The sequence below is a fragment of the Micromys minutus genome (genome assembly GCF_963924665.1).
Source record: "Micromys minutus genome assembly, chromosome: 23".
Lineage (NCBI taxonomy): Eukaryota > Metazoa > Chordata > Mammalia > Rodentia > Muridae > Micromys > Micromys minutus.
In genome coordinates this window covers 27,990,081-28,007,159 of record NC_137958.1, presented here as the reverse complement: position 1 = coordinate 28,007,159, position 17,079 = coordinate 27,990,081, and the positions used below count along the sequence as shown (strand labels likewise).

Sequence of the window (17,079 nt, the reverse complement as noted above, 5' to 3'; positions counted from 1 at the left end):
TCAAATGGGTGCTTACCTAGAGACTTCATATCTATTGACTAGTCATGTTCATGGTACCAGAAGGTACTCGGCATGCTACCGAAGGAAAAAGATACATACCTACCCAGCTATGATCCATTCAATCTACAATGGCAACCTGCATGCAAGATATTCTAGTACAGCACTAGGAAAAGCTTGTGGGACTGACCAACCAATATTTGTTTGAGTTTAAGAACCACACCATGAGATGGAATCCATTCCCAAAATTGCTTGGGTGTCCAGGAACCTCAGACTAGATAGGCTTGGATAAAACCAATTACTAATGTTCTGCTAAAGGAACATAGAAATAGAATGCATCGTAATGACATTCTGCTCTACTCATAAAACAGTCTTTCTCAGCCGCTCGAGAAGCTTCTTCCTGCGGCAGATGAGAACAAATACACAGAGCCACAGGAACAACCTGCAGATTAAGAAACATTGGAACACCCAGTCCTAAAAGGGATGTGTTCATCAAATGCCTCTTTTTGGGGTTCAGGGAACTGCAGAAGGGGGGACAAAAAGATTCTAAGATCCAGTGGGAAGGAAGATAACAAGGAACCAGGGTCTTCTAGAAACATCAAAACTGATGTGCATCTGAACTCACAGACTGTGGCAGTGTACACAGAGCCTGCACAACTCTAAGCCAAATGGAACCCAGGAGGTTAAGAGGGGAAGTAGATACAAGCCACCATCCCTAACCCAGGATCTGACTCCGATTGATAATCCCTCACAAGGAAAAGACTGGTTTTATTCCCAATGATGTTGTACCAGGCAGACAGACCACACTTAAGGGCAGTCTGCATGGCCAATGAGAGATGGCCAACACAAACAAACTCAATGCTATTTTTGGAGAGTATTTGGGATGGGGGGTGGGGTGTGTCATAATGCATTGTCTGTGAATTTGACTGTACGTTATGGTTTCCAGTTTTGTGTTTTTTATGAGATTTCTATGTATGTGAATGCATATGTCTCTGCGTCAGTATGTATTTCTTATGATTCTTTTCTTTAATTATTTTTTCTGCTTATTTTTTTCCTATTATGGTTTGTTTGCTTCTATTTTATGCTATTGTTTTACATGTCCGTTTTCTAATCTGTATATGTGTAAGAGAGGGGTGGGTGGGAGAGAGACCGAGATAGAAGGTGTTATTTTGGACAAGTGGAAAAGAGGGAAGATCCGGGAGAGGATGGGAGGGAACTATAATCGGAATATATTGTATGAACAAAATCTGTTTTCAACCTGCCTAACTGATGCATTTCAGAGAGCTTCAGTGTTGGTAGACTGTTGGTGTGCTGCAGATAGCACATGTCAATGTTTGGGAGCTCTCCACTCCCTTCCTCCAAGCATTTGTGTGCTTCCTGGCTCCCTTCGAAATCCTTTCAGCTGTCTGTTTCCAGGCTCCACCTTTTACAGTGAACTAGTGAATCCAAGTGTTTCTAAGTTTTGTGTGTAATTCATTATAGTGAAGTATTTAACCAAAGGAGGAAGCTGTGGGAACCCTTAGTAATAGGTACCTGGTTAGACCTTGGGGTTTGTGATTGGCAGTTGAAAGGTGAGCAGTCATGTGATTCTCGGCTTTTAATCTGTAGTGATTGTGAGCTTACTGTCAGAGCTGAGTTGAGTCTTCAGAAAGCCAGAAGATATCTAGGGTGTTGGCAAATTGTTTACTGGGGTGCAAAAAATAGCACAAAGTGGGTGTTGAAAGTGTTGGGCTTGAACAGAAGACCCGTACCATAGAAGGAGAGCTAATCAGAAAACCACACCCAGGAAGAATCACTGGCATTTCTTCAGCTGGAGCCCAGTGCTGCCGAATCGTGACGGGAGAACCACTAAAGAAAAATCATCCTTTTGCTGCCGTAGGGCTTCTCTGCACTTTAATTCGTCAAGAGTCAATTCATAAATTACTGAGGCTGCAAGCCCAGCTGATAACTCCAATATGATCGCTATGTGAGAAATGCTCCCTTTTTCTGTTACAGTTTGGGACATATGGTAAGTCCCATGGGTCACACAGAGAGACACCCAGCATGCCGGGTCCCATTTCTCAACATGGACCTCACTGTTCAACGTGAGCTTAAGACATCACTTCTTAATATAAATACCACACTGCTAACTTATTTTCCATCGCTAAGATACTAAGTATATAATTTTTGTTTACATAAAGGGTCTGAACTAGATACTCTCTGAATAGCCATCAAAATGCAGAGAAGCTTTAGGGGCATAATTCAGTGGTAGAATTTGATTTGCATTAGACCCTGGGTGTAAATGTCACAGAGAAAAATATCTACTTTAAAAATTCTGAAATGGTGAATGTGATTTACCCATTCTCTTCTAGATTTATAACTAACTGATTTGCTGTAATTTTTCCTCATAGCTTTGGTGCCTCTATTTTGAAAATCAGGACAAAATGAAAGACTCCTAAAGTTTTGAGCATACCAACAACTAGAGGACAAAATAAAACACACACACACACCATGCTTTCATCTTACATATCAAATTTGATTTATAGCTCTCATGTAACTAGAGTGATTTTTATAATACTACCAACAAGTTTTAAGTATTGTGAGAATTTAAGGTTAACCATTCACAAACTGTCATGATCACACGGTTCTAGAATCTTCCTGCTTTTTCCTCTCTGTCATCTACTGAACTATGTCATATTGAGAACTCTAACTGTAGCTTGCTCTTTGACCCAGTTCACCTCAATAATCCACTCTATCACTTTGAGCCTGGTCTAAGTGCAGTTCCCATGATTGACACTATCTGCGAGTTCCTTTCAGGGAAAGATTTTTCCAGTGTAAGCACTGACAACATTGGAAGGATGGACACATGTCTCTGATTAAAATGAGTGATATTAATGTGTCAGTGTGAGCTCACCACTTAAACACACAACTTTGGTGCCAGATGTTGAGACAGAAAGCACAAGTCTCTGCCCACAGCCCTCTGCACATTCCAGAGTGGAGCAACTCATTCTAAATCAATTGTCTGTTTGCAGAGCTAAATAAAAGCAACTGCCTAAACTTCGCATTAAAATTATGTGTTTAATGGTCCAAGGGCCTTGTGAAAGTAGAGAGATTCTTCATCCAGTAATAAAGCCATTTATTATTACAAACTATTTACTACAAGAAAGACCTTGTAGAACCGAACCCTGCAGGCCATAACAAATTTGTGAAGTTCAACCTTAAATTCATTGTTATAGCTCTAATGATGAGTTTCATTTGTGAATGATATAAAATCGCTGAACATCTATACCTTTGGGGAAATACCTGCATCTAGAAACTTCCTGTCTATCAAGCCCACTGAATGGACCCTACTTAGCATCTGAAAGTATATTTATGTTTTATTAATTTTTTAATGTTCTACTCTTCCATATGTGAATCACGGGAAGCATAAAACAAACATGCATTTAACATGTCCTCTACAAAGACACATTTCTGAAGTGTTTTACAAAAGTTCCCTAAAATCTTGGAGAGAACTATCGACATTAGGAATGTAATGGAAAGACAGCAGCAGGAATCTCCTTTATCAAATCCACAGAGCTGTATAACTCTGCCCCTCTATTTCCAAGCCATGAAAACAAACTATGACTTCAAACAAATATCATAGACTTCTTGGTGTAGCTCTCCCCACCCCCTGGATAAACTTAACCTAATTGTCCTTCAGCATAGTTAGACTGACTTTTAACAATAGAAGAAGAAACCTGAATGACTCCTATGTCATCATGCAGAAGCTGCACAAGCTCTGAGTCTATAGTCCACGTTCTTCTAATTTGGATGGAAATTCTTCAAGTTCTGTTATTTATTTGTTTGTTTGTTTATTGTATATGAGCACATGGTTGTTATCCTCAGATACATCAGTAGAGGGCATCAGGTCACGTGGTTGCTAGGAATTGAACTCAGGACCTCTAGAGAGAAGTCAGTGCTCTTAATCACTGAGCCAACTTTCCAGCCCCTACTATGAGTTCTTTTACTATTAAACAGAAAAAAAGGTTAAGTACTGATGAATTCATGGGCTTGCTATATGTGCTTCAGATCTTTACCTTTAAAGTGCACAACGCAATTACAAAAGCATGACTTGATTTTTATATTTGAATTTCAAAATACTGAAGACACTTACATACAAATGACATTATATAAACAGAGCATGTAATATGCATGTAGAGAGAATCGCATGCATGCATGCACGCACACACCCATGCATGTAACAAAAATTAACGAAAACGAGCCATGCATGTCAATGACAGTTTGTTTGTGGAGGGGACATGAAGAATGGGTTGATAGAAGGAAGGGACAAGGAAATGATGTAATGATAATAATCTAAAAACAAAAAAGAGAACCAAAATTTAGATTCCTGGGAGAAATGGCATAGCGCTGATTCAATTTTAGTGGACAGATTTTCTTTTCCTTACAAGTCCCTAGTCATTAGAAAATAAGGTTACAGATAAGCTCAAAGGTGTTCAGTACAAACCATCAACACTAAAAGAACCTTGGACTGCATTTGTTCTGTGGTTTGGTTTATTTTTTGTTGTTGTTGTTGTGTGTTTGTTTGTTTGTTTTTCACAGAACAAGCATACATCTCAGAAAACATGAAAACCTTCTTGAGAAAAGTAAACAAACAAGTTAAATTCATAACAGCCCCTTAATTCAATGTCTGAGACACTTTGCAGTTGATAGCAGTTCAAGTAGGCAATTAGGTGCAGTCTAATAGCTAAATTTGCTCAGTGATGTTTTTATTTTTGCAACCTGAAGTTCCAGCTCTTGTGCATATCAAGCGATGTATGAAGCCCAAGTGTTAGAGACTCAAAACAAGCCTGAGACGCCATACTACCCCACCCATCGATCCCATCTGTTCTCCTGACTATCAAGATATAGGACAACATCATAAACATAGGTGTTCTATAGGTAGCTAGTTTCCCGAAGCCAACTAAACAAATAGTAAACTCAGCTGAGTCTTAATCTTTGGATAATTACTCACTTCATCATGCATATTTTTAACTATCCAACCAATATTTGTATCAAGTATCTACTGTAGGGTTGTGTATGTAACACAGACAAATAGTGACCCTGAAGTATAACTGGAGCAAAAAGAAAGTAACTAAAATACCTCCAAAGCAGTAGAAACATGGCTAAAGTTGGTAAGCTGATTTCAGTCCTGAGAATGTCCTTATTCTGGGAAGGGTTACAGGAACTATCTCCGTATAAATAAATATAAAATAAAAAATAAACCAACAACAATGAACGGCCATATGGGAAGCAGGAAGCAGCGCGTACCAGGAGAGCATAAAGGCCAATCAAAGGGTATGATAAAGAATCAAGTTTGGAGTTTGGTTGCTCCACAGTGTCCCAGCAGCGCCAAGGTAGTGAGGCCATGGGCTGCAGAATGGATCTGAGTATTTCCCCACAGATAATGTGAAGGCAAAGGGAAATGAGTCCAAATGCGGCACACATCACGGTACATAAAACATAAGGAAGCACTGCATCAGGAAGATCACGGTGATGATTTACCTATTCTAAATATATGTAGAAAACTGTGCTCAGAGAGTGGTAAGCAGGACTTGCCTTACTGAAAACGGTTAGAGCTTTTCAACTACCTGGATCTCAGAACTGTGTTCTGTTCAGAGGTGAAAGATCTATACATATAGTGATGTGTCTATTTCACCTCATCCAAGAACAAGTGCACCCAAGTCTTAAAATCAAATTCACCCATTACTATTAAATTACTGAAGTGAAAAAAAAAACTGTTCTAAGTTCTGAGAAGTATTTTATTAGTGTGTGATCTGTATACACAGTAACGGTATCATATTAATCATATTTAGCACATCTATACACACATATATATGGCATACATAGAATGATCAAGAATTTATTAAACAGTTAGACAGCGGAAAGGTAAATGTCTGTGTCTCTAAAAATAAAGACACTTGGCCAACTATCTGAGAGCCCAGCACTGTGACCAGACACTTATGTGTCTGATAGCCCAGAATTGTGACCAGACACCTAAGTGTCTGATAGACCAGCATTGTGACCAGACACCTAAGTGTCTGATAGACCAGCATTGTGACCAGACACCTATTAGGCCAAGCTTCCTAAGACCTAACTTACTCTAAGCTCTACACTTCTCTCAAAAAGTTGCAATGCCTGCTATAAGCTTACTTGTGATAAAGCAAGAAATGATGACTGAGAATGCAGAATAAACCCGATACATTATTTTAACCTCTGGTATGTTTTGTTCTAATAAGGAAGAAGCATTTGCAGCACAGAGGATACAGTCATCTGGACCACTTTGTGCCTCCTTTACTAGAATATTTATGCCATTATTAAGATAAAAGAGAAAGAAAAGGTGAGGGAGTGGTTTCCAAAGCTCTTCCATCCCAAACTCTGAAGGAAATCCCTGCATCTAACTGCTCTGCTGCCTGGAACTGTCCCCCTTTGACAGTTGGGCTTCATTGCTCTCTTCCACACACTTCCTTCATCTCTCACACACTTGTATCCAAACACAATAAATCACAGTTAATTGAATGCCCTAAACTAAAAGACAAATAATACACAATTAATTGGGGGGAAATCATCAATTGGTGGATGAGTTTTGCTTATTATATGCTATGCATGGTATGTGGGCCCATCTGCACATTTGTAGCTAGAAAACACATTGTGACATTGGAGGTACAGAGCCATCCTTGGCACACCAGTCTGGAGTCAAGAATCAATTGCTTTTAAAACACCTCTGCACGTCTAGCAACTTTTGCTTTCCCTACAAAGACTGAAATACAGAGATGTGCATAATTGTGGGTAATCAGAAAAATTAAAACATCCTTGACAATGACTTGAAGAGAAATGATATTTCAGCCAAAAACTGGAAAAATATCAGATGATGCACATGACTTTGTCATGCTTCTTAACATGAATAAACATTAAGGGCATATCCTTATTAGACAAATACTTTCAAAACAGTATGTGTCTTTTGGGGCGTTTGTACTAGAGAAGGGAAATAAGACACCACAAGAGACACAGGAAACACACAAATGCTAATACATTATTTCTCAGTTATTTATATTCCTACTGTCTACATAAAGAATACCACCATGGTATTGTGCTTTAAGACTTCCATTTCACTTTGATCCTGATCCGATAATCAACGCTAGTGCTTTGTTCGTGTCTATTCCTAAATAGAACTTGCTGAGTCCACATGATGGTTGTTGCACATAATCTTCAGGACTGCTCGGCACTGGGTTACCAGAAGACTTAAGAGAGTCTTTTAAAACGAACATACCTTGTTCTAATAAAAAAATAACATTTTAATAGTAAAACCAATTATAAATCACATTCATACACTGCTACTGTATCACTAGCTAGGCAGACAAATAATTTTTATAAAATACTTATTAGCATACCCAATACAAAATTTAAGAAACAGGCTCAGTTCTGTTACATGTTCAACACAATAGTACATTTCAACAAATATCGTACACTAGCAAACTATGATTTAAAAAAAATTGCAAATTATTTTAAAGTTATTGTCAGTAACCAACTAGGAAATGTCTGCCACACAGCAATTACCATGAATTTCAGAAACTACAAACTTTCCTCTCTTCCCCTCCCCCAGCCTCATTATTTATTTTCTGGATTGAAACAGACGTTTTATCTAGCTACCTCATACAATCTTGATGCCAAGTCTGGCGATAAACAACACATGCATGCAGACACACACAGAGTTTCATTATTTGCATCAAAGTATCTGACAACGAAGCATGTTTTGTAAAAATATATCACTAATCATGCTAACTTGCATTTTATTTTCTCTTTGGAAGAAAGGAACACACAAAACCCAGCATGGAAAATGTGTCCAGTGGTACCTGACTCAAAATAAACATTTCCTTCCCTCTCTTATTCATTGGGATGAGAAATGGCAAAATAATTATCTTCCTTAAAATGTTGTCTCAACCTCGAGCATCTTTACATCCCAAGGGTAATATTTTCATTCTCTTCCTGATGGAACAAATTTCTAACCTGAATATATTCAAATGTATTCAAAAAATATTTTAGGAAGTATAGTGTCAACACATCACACTGACATCAAGTGTCACTCCAAGACCTGGGAACCCAGTGAGCCACAGCTCTAGTGACAGACAGGAGAGGCGCTAACTTTTGCTTCCTGTGGATGAGCAAAGCTATTGAAGACCAATCATCAGATTTCTAAGAACAACTTACAAAAGGCCTGTTCTAGGACCTAGGATTAAATAACTATTCCCATTTACATTGCTAGGATCAATACAATATTCTCACCAATGGTCACTTCTGGTGAGTCACACTAGATCCACACATTATTATAATCCTTAGGATGACATACAGTGTTGAACACTGTCCATCCCAGAATGCCCCAAAATGGTACCAGGATTCCAATTTACAGCTCTTCAAGTTCAATAAAAAGTTCGGACTTCTTGAATTTGTATGGTACATACTATATTGTCATTTTACTTTTGATTATTTTTCACAATAACAAACAAGATAAGAAAAAAAGGCCTTCTTTTAGTACGTTTTATGTTCAAAATTGTACTGACATCTTGTTCCGTGTCATGTGTGAGGATCTTGTTATCATGAAAGGCAGCCTAATAAACAGCCTACACATTATTAAAAAAAGAATCTACCAACCACTTTGTTTGACTCCATCATTTTTCAAAAGACAGAAATAATTTCTTCATTCCAGAAAAAAAAAAAAAAAGAATGTATCATGATCTGTGAAGGGAGAAACACTGCACCTAAACAAAGGCAGTGCCACCATCTGCCCGGCACCCTTTCAGTGTGACAAACAGACCGGTAATTAACTGCTTTCCTACCGAAATCTGCCAGCTTCAACTCCCCCGTGTCACTGATGAGAAGGTTCTGCGGTTTCAGGTCTCTGTGCAAAATATAACGCTGGTGGATGTAAGACAGCCCTCGCAGCAACTGAAATAAAAACAACTGAAAAAAGAAGAAGAAAAGAAAAAAAAAAAAACAGGAGGAAAATGAGAGTTAAGATCCAAATTCGAACAAATGCCAGTTCATACACACAGTCTGCTAAATATATTAGCGAGGAAGGGCAGCCATCACTAAATTTCCTACGAATCATTAAGCAAAAATATGCAATGTTAGTATATAAACCCTAGTTCACTAAGAAGTGAGTCTGAGAATTTCTGAGACTTGATGGTGTTGATCTCTGCCTCAGCCACAGAGTTCTATTTCATAAATAACAGAATTTGAAAGATCAGGTGTTTACAGAATCAATCTCTCTAGACCAAGATGATAGCTACGGAAACAAAGCAATCTATAACATTATAAAAAATAGGAAACTTTATATAAGCATTCTTATTTAGTTCTATAGAAATGGCATGATTATGTTATTCCTAGATTCAACCATTAGCATGCATTAAGGAACAGAAACATAAGATGATCTGAGACAAGCAAAAGAAAGCAGTCACATGGCCATACTAATACCGAATTGTGGCCAGGCTGCCTTTGTGCATATGACTGTAGAGATTAGCTGTTGTGTGAAGATAGATGTGTGCCTTCACTAATCATGGAGCTGCCCCAGCCTAGCAGAGGTAGCAAGGATTCAAGAGCAATACTTTGGATGTGACAAATAATTCACAAAATGATTAGTGACCTTTGCTTTGGACGTTTTCTATCAAGGGAATCCTTGTATTTTGACAACAGAAGTATGATTCACTGGGCATTGCAAAGCCTTGCCTATGAAGATGTTACTTGCCAAAGTTACTCTTGTAGACCTAGTATTCAAACAATCAACTACCCCCCCCCCCAGAAAAAAAACCACATTTGTTTTTTCATTTGTGTGCCAACAATGTCCTTCTCCATCCAGTAACAAAAGGCTCTGCCAAGAAAATTCAACAAGAGCTGAAAGATGGATGCTCTAACCACTCTGAAGTGTTCAAGTGGACAGGATTAGGGACTCCTGGGGGCCCTGGGAGCTAGCATTCCTGGAATTTTCCAACTAACCAGAGCTATGAAATCCAAGCACACGTGTCTACTGGGATAACATGTGGAAATGACAGTACAATCAAGTCACATCTTTACCTGTGACAAATATGCATGGGCTGGAGTAGGCTTAGGCTATTTCCAGAGGACAAGTGGAAAGCTGTGGACATAGTCTGAGTTGGAACAGACCAGAACTCTCACTTAAAGACTCCAGAAAGCAAACATCGTTCCAGAATTTGCCTCCCCCTAACACTTCTTTTTTATCCTGGGACTGGAAGGTGTACAATTTCTATGAGATTCCTTATTTCTTCCGTTTGGAAGGAAGGCGGGTAGTAAATCAAAACATTAAGACTTCCAAAGTCCTTAAGAGATATATGCATGTAGAAAACACATATTTATTTTTAGAAACAAACATTTTGTTAAGAAAAATGTGACTCTGTCCATGGAGCTAGGCACTGCTTGGCACCTATAGACTAAGGGTTCGGCAGTTGAACCACAGCAATGCTTTGAACCTAATAGAAATGCAACAACACTATGCTAAGGCCAGCTGCACACCCATACATTACAGAACACCACCGAGTTTGACCCTCCTGATAGGAATGTTCAAGCACACACACTACCATTTTCTCCATAACAGTGACAGAGAAATTGAGTGTGGTTTCTCCAGATTTCTCAGCAGTGAGTGTCAGGATGCAAACTGAGGCTGTTTGACCACAAAGCCAACCAGTGTAGTACAGGAACTGTAGACGAGAGGTAAAGCCTGTAGGCGTCATGTTGGTACAGCCCCCCTTTCTCAAACTGGCAGGGCAGCACATGAGCATACACTAACATGGCCTTGGCACCACTGAACTGAACTCTGGTTGTAGCTGGGTGCTCAGTCGCTGCTATTCTATGTTTTCCTGATCTAAGAAGTTTTGCTCAAACCATATTCATGGGCATGCTGCTCTTCAAGTCACTCTCCTAGTTCCTGGGCCTCCTTGACTCCATCCCATCCTGTACCCACCCTCTGTGCTCTAGATAAACCACTGCAACTCTATGTCTCGACTGCAGTTTCTGAACACACCATTCACATTAGAGAATTTGCCTCACCTCCCACAGATTGCTTCAGCCTCATCATAAACTAAACACACAGTTGTCCCTCTGTGCCACTAATAGGATTACTGAATGAATTTAGAGACATCTGGATAGGGACAGATGAAAATGATCACAGATAGGAAGTCCTAGAATGGGATTCTCAATCAGCTGAGAGCAGAAGTGGGTAGATTAAGCAGTACCAAGTTTTTTTTTTTTCTTGTAATACTGTCAGAAATAAGTGAAAATATATAATCCATGTGCTAATCCAGAGGTTGTTTAACTAGGATATCATGCTGAAGAGGATTAAGACCAGTGTTAGTGAAGGATGAGGTTACATGCTCTAAACTTCAACAGACAAAAGCTCTAAAGTTTAGAGGCTAACACAGTCCCTAAGGTACAAAACAATCAAGACAGAGCAAATCTCTACACTGCCACATAGGGTTATGCATCGACAGACTGGCAGCCTCACAAACAGATCCCTGCCACTTGAGACAGTCAAACCACAGTTCACACCCAGTATCCTGAAGTCCCAAGGAAGGGAGGAACTAGCAACGACAAAACATAACAGAACTTTTCTGCCATTATATGAAGACATATGTGAGAAGGCAGGTCAGAAAACTGGCCACTCTGAATATGTAACAGGGAATTAGGCTATGTATTCCCTGAACACAGAAGACAAAATGATGGTGTGATAAACAGCTGCTATTCTGAGGAGAAAACGAGTATAACATGCATTCAGAGAAACAACAGAGAATATGAAAAACTCTCATGAATATAATGGTTGCAAGACATCAAGAGAAGACTTCACTTAGGCTGCGTATGATGGTGGTACACAGCTGCAGTCCCTGCACACAGATGGAGGTGGGAGAACCTCAAGCTCCAAGCCAGTCTGGGCTGGATAATGAGACCTGGTCAAAGGAAGGAAGGAAGGAAGGAAGGAAAGAAAGAGAGAAAGAAAAAATAGAGAGGGGGGACAGGAAAAAGGAAGGTACAGAAAATAAAAAGAAAAGAAGGGAAAGTCTCTTAGAAGGGAGGGAAGGGAGGTTAAAAAAGGGGGACAGGGAGAAAGGCAAATCTTCACTGAGACAATTAGAAAATTCGTATTTTATGGTGGTTACAGTCTATGCACTGCCAGGCAGGGTGGGAGCACAGAGACCCCTTAGCCATGTTGAGCTAACTAGAACATGGAACAATACTCTTCAGTAATAATGGAGAAAGTCAGTCGTGGGAGGGAGGGGGGTCTCCTTACACAGAGTCAGGCAAAGACTGAAATTTCTCATGTAAGTTTCTATGAATACCAGTCTCTCAGGTACTAGAAAAACTAAAACACAAGTGAGCTTTATACTTGGCCTTCCACAAAACAATAGATGATGTTACAGGTAAACAAAACAAAACAAAAACATCAGATTAACCCACATGGAACAAGAGAAAAACAATGGATCAGCCATGTTATTTAAAGTAGGAAATGCCAATGAAATCCACAGAATAAAAAATAGAAAATACAGAGAGTTTCTTGCTGTAGAGGTTGCCCCAAGTTCTGTTACCTGTACTATTTAATCCCTTCAACTGAGGAATATTGAATGGCTAAGATGCACCAAACGGAGTGTTCAACCTCCCTAGTTCCTAGTCATCAGGGAAATGCAAATTAAAACAACCTTGAGTTTCTACCTCAAACCAGTCAGAATGGCTAAGATCAAAAAAAACTCAGGTGACAGCAGATGCTGGCAAGGATGTGGAAAAAGAAGAACACTCCTCCAATGTTGGTGGATTGAAAGCTGGTACAACCACTCTGGAAATCAGTCTGGCAGTTCCTCAAGTAATTGGACATAGTACTACCTGAGGACCCAGCTATATCACCACTGGGCATATACCCAAAAGATGCTCCAATATATAACAAGGACACATGCTCCATCATGTTCATAGCAGCCTTATTTATAATAGCCAGAAGCTGGAAAGGACCCAGATATCCTTCAGCAAAGGAATGGATACAGAAAATGTGGTACAATTACACAATGGAATACTGCTCTGCCATTAAAAACAATGACTTCATCAAATTCTTAGGCATATAGATGGAACTAGAAAATATCATCCTGAGTAAGGTAACCTAGTCACAAAAAACACACATGGTATGCACTCACTGATAAGTAGATATTCCAAAAACTTGGGAATATCCGAGACATAAACCACAGACCACATGAAGTTCAAGAAGATGAAAGACTAAAGAGTGGATGCTTCAGTCCTCCTCAGAAGGGGGAAGAAAATATTCACAGGAGGAAATATGAAGAAATAGTATGGAGCAGAGACTGAAGGAAAGTCTATCCAGAAACTGCCCCACCTGGGGATCCACCCCATATATAGTCACCAAACCCAGACACTATTGTGGATGTCAAGAAATGCATGCTGACAGGAACCTAATATAGCTGTCTCCTGAGAGGCTCTGCCAGATCATCACAAATACAGAGTTGGATGCTATCAACCAACCATTGGACTGAGAACAGGGTCCCCAATGTCTTTTTCAGTTAGAAAAGGATTGAAGAAGCTGAGGGGTTTTCTTTTCTTTCTTTCTTTCTTTCTTTCTTTCTTTTTTTTTTTTTTTTTTGGTTGTATTTTTTTTTATTAACACCTTTATTTTACAAAACAAAGATAAATGTACAGATTTCAAGCATTTTTTGCGTAAAATTATACAATACATTTTTGTCAGTAATTTTTTTTCAGATTTTAAAATAATTTTTACATAAATCTATATGAATAGTCAGTACTTGATCTTTTTAAAGGTTTGACAGTATGCATCGAAAACCCAATAGTTACAATGAGCACAAAGTACATGTAAAACAAAATGTAACATGAAAATAGTCAAAGTTTTCTTGTTGTGTAAAGATTTTTTTGTTTTGTTTTGTTTTGTTTTCTTTATTTCTTGGACTTCCTACAGTCTGTGAGCTGTTTCTGGGGCAGTGCGAGCCTCTGGGGTTAGCATCCCACTATCAGTGACTGCATATTATGTCTGTTCTTTTGTGACTGGGTTATCTCACTCAGGATGATATTCTCTAGATGCAGCCATTTTCTTAAGAATTTGGTTAAGTCATTGTTTCTGGTGGCTGAGTAGTATTCCATTGTGTAAATGTACCACAATTTTTGAATCCATTCATCTTCTGAAGGGCATCTGGGTTCTTTCCAGCTTCTGGCTATTATAAATAGAGTTACTATGAACATTGTAGTGCATATATCTTTGTTGTGTACTAAGGTGTCTCTGGGGTATATGCCCAGAAGTGGAATAGCTGGGTCTTCAGGTAGTATTATGTCCAATTTTCTGAGGTATCGCCAGACTGATTTCCAGAGTGGTTGTATTAGTTTGCAACCCCTCCAACAGTGGAGAAGTGTTCCTCTTTCTCTGCAACCTCGCCAGCATCTGTTGTCATCTGAGTTTTGGATCTTGGCCAATCTGACTGGTATGAGGTGGAATCTCAGGGTTGTTTTGATTTGCATTTCCCTGATGGCTAAGGATGTCGAGCACTTCCTCAGATATTTCTCAGCCATTCGATATTCCTCAACTGAGAACGTTTTGTTTAGTTCTGTACCCCATTTTTTAATAGGGTTGTTTGATTCTCTGGTGTCTAGCTTTTTGAGTTCTTTGTATACCTTAGATATTAGGCCTCTATCTGATGTGGAGTTGGTAAAGATCTTTTCCCATTCTGTTGGCTGCCGTTTTGTTTTTTTTGACAGTGTCAAGCCTTACAGAAACTTTGCAATCTCATTAAGTCCCATTTGTTAATCTTTGACCTTAGAGCTTGAGCCATTGGTGTTTTGTTCAGAAAATTTTCTCCTGTGCCTATATGTTCTAAAGTTTTCCCTATTTTCTCATCTAATAGTTTCAGTGTATCTGGTTTAATGTGGAGATCTTTGATCCACTTACACTTGAGCTTTGTACAAGGAGATAAGAAAGGGTCTATTTTCATTCTTTTGCATGCTGAGTGCCAGTTGGACCAGCACCATTTGTTGAAGAGGCTGTCTTTTTTCCATTGAATGTTTACGGCTCCTTTGTCAAAAATCAGGTGACCATATACATGAGGGCTCATTTCTGGATCTTCTATTCTATTCCATTGATCCACATGCCTATTTCTGTACCAGTACCATGCAGTTTTCAGCACAATTGCCTTGTAATATAGCTTTAGGTCAGGGATGGTGATTCCCGCAGATGGCTGAGGGGTTTTCAACCCCATCAAAAGAACAACAATATAAACCAACCAGATACCCCAGAGCTCCTAGAGACTAACCACCAACCAAAGAGTACATATGGAGGGACCCATGGCTCAAGCCACATATGCAGCAAAGAATGGCCTTGTAGGACATCAACAAGAGGAGAGGCCCTTACCCTGTAAAGGCTCAATGCCCCAGTGTAGGAGAATGCCAGGACAGGGAGGTGGGAGGATAGGCGATTTCACAGGGTAACCAGGAAAGGGGATAGTATTTAAAATGTAAGTAAAGAAAATATTTAAATAAATAAATAAATAAATAAAGTCCAAAACAAGTGTACTCAAAATCACCTGTTCTTACAATGCTTGAGAACTTACACTACACCCCAGTATTACTAATATAGTAAACAGCATTTATGATGCTAACTACAAGCATAGCTTAATAGTCAGACACCCAAAAATCAATGTGCTTTCATTGTTAAGTAAACTCAACTTTATAAAAGCTCCCATTAGCATATAATAGATTCATGATTCTCAAGCCTCTCCCCTCCCTTCTACTTAAAATCCTTCTAGAAATAAATAATATGGCAGCAGACAGCACCATGTATAATGTTGGAAGATTATATTTGAAGCCATCTTTCTCTATCTCTACTGCAGTACACACGAGGTCTTCCCTGTACACTTGGTCTTAAAATATCCTACTCAATTGTTCTGAAAAAGATTCTCCCAAACACACTGGCACACTCTCTGAAGGTTTACACCCGGTTGGGCTATGTTCAATTTTTGTAATTGCAATACCAATGACAGAGGCTTTGAGAAATGGCCTAATGGATGGGACACCTCTGTCAGGAACAGATCTAGCCAGAAAATTTTATCCTTCTTTGCAGGGAGAAGTTCATGGCATATACTTCCTAGGAATACCTCCTTTTGGGTATTTAGTAATGCAAAGTTATTGACATATATATATATATATATATATATATATATATATATATATATATATATATATATGAAAATGAGATAACAAAGAACATTTTACATTTGTTAGTACCCTTAAATACTTTTAGTATTCCATTCTGAAACTTGTCAAACAAGTTTTAGAAAAAAATCAGGTATTTTAATCAAAACTTTGAAAGCCAATAGGTAAATATATACATTTTAATAAGTTAAATTTATTCCTTAGAAAAGTATTGGAGGCACAGCAACAAGATTTATAACTAGACCCTCCCACCACCGTCTAAAAATGTAACTTTCAAAGCACTTTATATTACTGTCTAGAGCCATTGGGCTCTATGAATGGTCAGAAATACAAGGATTCTGCAGTATACAAGATTCTCCTTAGTACAGGATTAAACATGATAAACATTTGCATATATCCAAGCCATGACCACTTTCCTTTAAGGGCTGTTTAGGGTCTATTAGGGGCTGTCATCTACAAGAACTATTGGCAATGGCGTATATTAGCATGCAGGACAGTAGTTCACTACTTTACTGTCATCAGGAGGCCATTTAGCATCTTGTATCTTAGGTGTCTCATTTTAAGGACTGTTTTGAATTGAGGATGGACACCATAACAACCACTTATAGCCCTAAATTGTGTCATTTTGCAATAATATGAATAACAATGGGACAGGCTCTAAGGAAAATGATTGTAGTATGAGCCACTATCTTATTATGGTGCATATGATTCTAGGTATCGTCTACATATTCATTCTTCTAGGCAAAAGAACTAGAGATACCATATCCTAAAAATATTCTACATAGTGCATCAGATAATACATTTCCTGTCATGTGAGTTCTTCAATTTGGAGGATCTACAGAATGATTTGTTATG

At 38.8% G+C, this 17,079-nt stretch overlaps 1 protein-coding gene across 1 annotated transcript in view; it reads right to left on the bottom strand.

Moving 5' to 3' along the window:
* The window catches only part of CDK14 (cyclin dependent kinase 14), a 511,537-nt gene that overhangs the window by 229,783 nt on the left and 264,675 nt on the right, over positions 1 to 17,079 (bottom strand). The window contains exon 8 of the mRNA XM_080936223.1: positions 8,847 to 8,970. Coding sequence (XP_080792349.1) covers positions 8,847 to 8,970 — 124 coding nt within the window. The remainder of the gene's footprint in view (positions 1 to 8,846; positions 8,971 to 17,079) is intronic.